At 43.2% G+C, this 6,064-nt stretch overlaps 1 protein-coding gene across 1 annotated transcript; it reads right to left on the bottom strand.

The window, feature by feature from the left end:
• Positions 1-3,865: 3,865 nt before the first annotated feature.
• On the bottom strand, positions 3,866-4,843 carry LOC129773163 (uncharacterized). The gene has a single exon (XM_055776738.1). It carries the CDS (start codon positions 4,841-4,843, stop codon positions 3,866-3,868), a length of 978 nt encoding a protein of 325 aa, XP_055632713.1.
• Positions 4,844-6,064: the final 1,221 nt, after the last annotated feature.

The raw sequence follows: 6,064 nt of genomic DNA, 5'->3' as shown, positions 1-6,064 counted from the left end.
AGCAATGTGAAGGGACCCAGACAAAGGTAATGACATAACAGCGTCTGGATAAAGCACTCAAAATTTCTCGTATTCTCTCAAGGAAGTACGGCGAGTGCTTTTCCGGCCTCACTGAACGGATAGCTTCGACAGAGCTAAGACTATCCGTTACAATGTAATAGTGTTCAACAGGTCGTGAGGCGACGCTGTCCAGCGCCCAATGAATTGCTGCCAATTCAGCAATATACACTGAGCAAGGATTCTGAAGACTGTGTGAGGTGCTAAAAAATTCGTTGAACACTCCAAATCCTGTGGACTCGTTTATAGTGGACCCATCAGTAAAGTACATATTATCGCAATTGATACCCCCATACTTTTCATCGAAGATCGTTGGAGCGATCCTCGATCGTTGGTAATCTGAATATCCATGGATATCTTGCTTCATGGACAGATCAAAATGCACAGAGGAATTGATGTAGTCAGGGAAACAAACACGGTTGGGAATATACGAAGAAGGATCAACCTGCATGGAGATGAATTCATGATATGAACTCATGAATCCGGAGTGAAAATTTAGCTCGATCAGCTGCTCGAAATTTCCGATCACCAATGGGTTCATGACCTTACACCGGATGAAGAACCGAAGAGATAATAATTTGAAGCGATCTTTTAGTGGGAGTAGGCCTGCCAAAACCTCGAGACTCATGGTATGCGTTGAGGGCATACATCCCAACGCAATACGGAGACAAAGATACTGAATTCGCTCGAGTTTAATGAGGTGTGTTTTGGCAGCTGATTGAAAACAGAAACTGCCATACTCCATCACTGAGAGAATAGTTGTTCGATACAACATTATAAGATCTTCTGGGTGGGCTCCCCACCAGGTGCCGGTAATTGTACGGAGAAAGTTTATTCTTTGTTGGCATTTTTTACTCAGATACCTAATATGGGCCCCCCCAAGTACATTTGGAGTCGAACCAAACCCCAAGATACTTGAATGACATAGCATGAGTGATCGGTTTACCCAAAAGTTGAAGCTTTGGTTTTGCTGGTCTATGCTTCCTAGAAAAAACCACCATCTCTGTTTTCTCCGTGGAGAATTCGATCCCTAGCCCAATGGCCCAGGTTGAAAAATTGTTCAAAGTATCTTGTAAGGGTCCTTGCAGGTCGGATTCGTTTGGTCCTACGACAGACACCACTCCATCATCTGCAAGTTGTCTTAGGCTGCAATTTTGTGTAAGGCAATTGTCGATGTCGCTTACATAGAAGTTGTACAAAAGGGGGCTTAAACATGAGCCCTGGGGGAGGCCCATGTAAGAGACCCGACTTACTGCCGAATCTCCGTGAGAAAAGTTCAAATGTTTCTCACAAAGCAAGTTATATAACATATTATTCAATAGAGGCGGCAGACCCCGAGAGTGTAATTTGTCCGACAAAACCTCTATTGAAACAGAATTGAAGGCCCCCTTTATGTCCAAGAATACTGAAGCCATTTGTTTTTTTTCGGCGTAAGCCATTTGAATTTCTGAAGAAAGCAACGCAAGACAATCATTCGTCCCCTTGCCCCTGCGGAACCCATATTGTGTATCTGAGAGTAGGCCATTCGTTTCAACCCATCGATCAAGGCGAAACAAGATCATTTTCTCCAACAATTTCCGTATACAAGACAGCATTGCTATTGGGCGGTACGAATTGAAGTCGGACGCGGGTTTTCCGGGTTTTTGAATAGCTATAACTCGTACTTGTCTCCAATCATCTGGAACAATATTATTCTCCAGAAACCGATTGAATAAATTCAACAAGCGATGTTTCGCCACATCAGGGAGGTTTTTCAGCAAGTTGAACTTAATTCTATCCGATCCCGGAGCAGAATTGTTACATGAGAGCAGAGCAAGAGAGAATTCTACCATCGAAAACTCGGAATCAAGATCGCACCTACCTTGTGGTATATCTCGAACAATTTTTTGCACAGGAGCGGAATCAGGACAAACCTTCCGTGCAAAATTAAAAATCCATCGATGTGAATATTCTTCGCTTTCATTCGTTGAAGAGCGATTTCTCATGTTTCGAGCCACTTTCCATAATTTTTTCATTGACGTTTCTCGTGACAAACCTCCCACGAAATTTCGCCAATAAGCACGTTTTTTCCCTTTGATTAAGTTTTTAAATTGATCTTCAAGGGCTAAATACGTTTGAAAATTTCCAGGGGTTCCACGTTTCCGAAAAGCTTTAAATGCATTCGATTTTTCTACATAAAGCTTGGAACATTGGCTATCCCACCATAGATTGGGAGGCCTTCGGGAAATGGTGGAACCTGGGATGGGTTTCGTTTGAGCGCGAACCGCGCTGTCATAGATCAAACGATGAAGGAAGTTATACTCCTCCAATGGAGGTAAACCATCTCTGGAATTGATGGCTAGAGCAATCGCATCCGCATATTTTTTCCAGTCAATGTGTCTTGTGAGGTCATATACCATGTTTATAGATTCAGAAGAATTCAATCCAATGGTGATGGAAATTTTGATTGGCAAGTGATCACTACCGTTGGGGTCCTGGATTACATTCCACTTGCAATCTAACGATAGTGAATTCGAGCAAAGCGAGAGGTCAAGAGCACTTGGGTTAGCAGGAGGTTTAGGTACACGTGTTGTTTCCCCAGTGTTCAAAACGGTCATATTGAAGCTGTTACAAAGGTCATATATCAACAATGAACGATTGTCGTCGTACTGTTCCCCCCAGGCAGTTCCGTGAGAGTTGAAGTCTCCCAAGATCAATCGTGGCTCAGGAAGGATTGAGCACATGTCATCAAGTTGTTTGCGGCTAACCGCAGCTCTCGGAGGCCAATACAAGCTGACAATACAGAGGTCTTTGCCTCTGATGTTTGCATGACAAGCAACAGCTTCGATCCCTCCAATAGGTGGAAGGTCAATTCTAAAAAATGAGTGGCACTTATTGATCCCCAAAAGCACCCCTCCGTATCTATCATCACGGTCCAAGCGTATAATATTAAAATCGTGGAAAGAGAGATCATCTCGCGAAGAAAGCCAAGTTTCGGACAGAGCAAAAACATCACAATTGTAGTTATGAATTAAAATTTTGAATGTATCCAATTTAGGGATAAGACTACGACAATTCCACTGTAAAACAGTGATATCTCCGACCTCTCTATTTGAATTAGACATCAAGAGAGATAATCATTGCAAGGAGGGGCCATGTTTGCATCAATTGTTGCAAAATTGTCTTTAATACTGGAAGCATTGAGATGACAAGGGTTCTGATGGAGTCAGAAACATTAAAACACTTGAAGATTTGGTCCAAAAGGTCAGACAAATTCATGTCATGTAAACATCAAATTTTATTTTTTTTTTTGTTCTAAAAATTGATTATTCGTTCGTGGAAGAGTTTTTAAAACTGTAATTTTTGGCTGAAAGAAGACTGAATGAAATCTAAAGAATGCAATGAAAATAATATACTTTTATTTTCGAACATTATTAAACAAAAAATAGGAAATTATTGACAAAAAATATCAAAATAATCAGAATTAATCCGTAAAAATCTTAAATCATCATTTGTTGAACCAAAAACTGATTTATTTGATTTCGCAAGAAATATGGTGACAGTCAAAAGGAATAAATTTTTATTAAATACACGTCTGCACAATTCTGAAATCGAACATGGAAGAAGTACTACATTCCTATATTTTAATTCCACATCATAGAAGGACAATAGACAATTGTTGAAAGTTGTATCTGTATGATGTTCTGCGCTGGATTAGGTTGCAACGATTTGACAACGTCTTTACACCGCACGTAAGGTCGGTATGCAACATCGCCGCCACATTGAAAACATTGTTTTCAATTATATTACATCCTGAACTGAACCATCATCAACGAGAACTCTCTGGAAGTGTGTTCGTTGGCATCGCCGCTTGCTCATATTCCGTCGATCCCTGATTGTCCTTGGTTTCTTCCATCGGCAGCAAACAAATTTTTGTAATTGGTCGCACGATCACTCCTCGTCCGGTGCGCAATGAAACAACGCGTACTAACTTGTCCTTTCCAGGATGAACAGCAATTATTCGAGCTAGTGGCCATTTAACTGGCATTTGAAACTCATCCATCAGTACAACTAGTCTTCCTGGTTGGATATCCGTATTGGGGTGACAGGTTTTCGTATCCCGTTGAAGCTCCTGAAGATACTCTTTCTTCCAATGATGCCAGAACTGTTGATAGATTCCCTGGATTTGTTGATAACGTTCAACGAGGCGATTTAGTGGTGTTCTATGCAAGTCTTGTTCCGGAAGCAATTGCAAAGAATCACCGATCAAGAAGTGCGCAGGAGTTAACGCGGTGATGTCATTTGGGTCCTCGCTCAGTGGTACTAAGGGCCGCGAATTCATGCTGGATTCGATTTGTGTCAGCACAGTGGTGAGGTCTTCGAAGGACAGCTTGGAATTGCCGAGTTGACGGTATAGTTGACACTTTGCCACTTTCACCGCTGACTCCCACAGTCCCCCGAAATGTGGGGCTTTCGGTGGACTGAAATGCCAAGTGATTTGCTCGCTGATATGGTTCGTTGTGATCTGATGAATCTTCTCTTCATCCTGCAGCATTCGGTATAAGTCTTCGAGCTCGTTACAAGCGCCTTGAAAATTTTTACCGTTGTCGGAATACAGGTCGGTTGGCCGTCCGCGACGGGCTATGAACCGACGAAGTGTGGCCAGAAAAGCTGACGTTGATAGGTCACTGACCAATTCAATGTGCACTGCCTTGGTACAGAAACATATAAAAATGCATATATACGCTTTCGGCGAGGCAGCTCGCTTATGGATGGGCTTCAAGTAAACCGGTCCAGCATAATCCATCCCAGTGACGGCAAATGGTCGGGCGGGAGTAATTCGGTGTAGTGGAAGCTGTCCGATGTGTTGGCTTATTAGCACGGGGTTGGCTCGGGCGCATCGGTAACAATTGCGAAGAACACTACGGACGAGTCGGCGGCCTTGAATGGGCCAGTATTTTTCTCTCATAGTCGCGAGAGTGAGACGGCCGCCACCGTGAATGAGCGATAGGTGGTATGATTTGGCAAGTAGATGGGATAAGGGATGATTACATGGTAAAAGAGCGGGATGTTTGACTGAAAAAGGCTGGTCTGACAAGTTTAACCTCCCCCCTACCCGCATGGTTCCGTCAAGGTCTAGAAATGGAGTCAGTAGGCGAGTCGACGATCGCTTCCCGACAGTTTTGTTATTTTGCAAATCTCGAATTTCCTCGAAGAATGCATCTGCTTGAGCTAATTGAACCAACGTCCGTTCGGCGATGTTTAGGTGTTCAGCAGTCAACGAAATACTGGAAAGTGGGCTAATCCAAGGGATGGGCTCCGTACGGGATTTATTGCGAAGATTGGTGATGAATCTGAGGACATATGCAGTTACATGAAGTAGCCGAACCGTAGGTTATCCGTCTCAGGTTCTCAGGTGATTCCAGGGCTTTTACCATTTCATTATCATTAATTTTAATCGAAGATTGCGTTCCTACCTGTTCTGACGTCAAACCTGAAAGAACGGATAGCTGATTGGACGCCCACTTTCGAAGCTCAAAACCTCCTTTCACGAGGAGCTCACTTAATTCTGTTCTCAGTTGAACGGCTTCTTCGACTGATTGCGCTCCACCAATAAAGTCGTCTACATAAAAGTTTTGTTGTAGAGCGGGCGCACCAAGTGGATATTCTCTGCCCTCATCAACAGCCAATTGCTGCAGTGTGCGGGTAGCAAGAAATGAAGAAGGACTTAAGCCATATGTGACCGTCAATAGTTCGTAGGTTTCTATTGGGTCCGCTGCATCAAATCGCCACAAAATTCTTTGTAAGGATGTATCGTTCGGATGGATCAAAACCTGCCGGTACATCTTGGCGATGTCACCGACCAATGCCACCAGAAATGTACGGAATCGAAGTATTATTGATAATAGATCGTTCTGCACTACAGGACCTACTAAGAGCGCATCGTTAAGGGAGTATCCTGTAAAGTTCTTGACCGAGCCGTCGAAGACGACTCTAATTTTCGTCGTGGTGCTCGCTTCTTTCAGCA

This window comes from Toxorhynchites rutilus, chromosome 3, assembly GCF_029784135.1.
Source record: "Toxorhynchites rutilus septentrionalis strain SRP chromosome 3, ASM2978413v1, whole genome shotgun sequence".
NCBI lineage: Eukaryota > Metazoa > Arthropoda > Insecta > Diptera > Culicidae > Toxorhynchites > Toxorhynchites rutilus.
Note: the sequence above shows the minus strand (reverse complement) of the source record. Positions and strands in the feature narration are given on the sequence as shown.

What these genes read in the sequence shown, in the direction of transcription:
- LOC129773163 (XM_055776738.1), bottom strand. Translation starts at nt 4,843, where the DNA reads ATGGATTATGCTGGACCGGTTTACTTGAAGCCCATCCATAAGCGAGCT.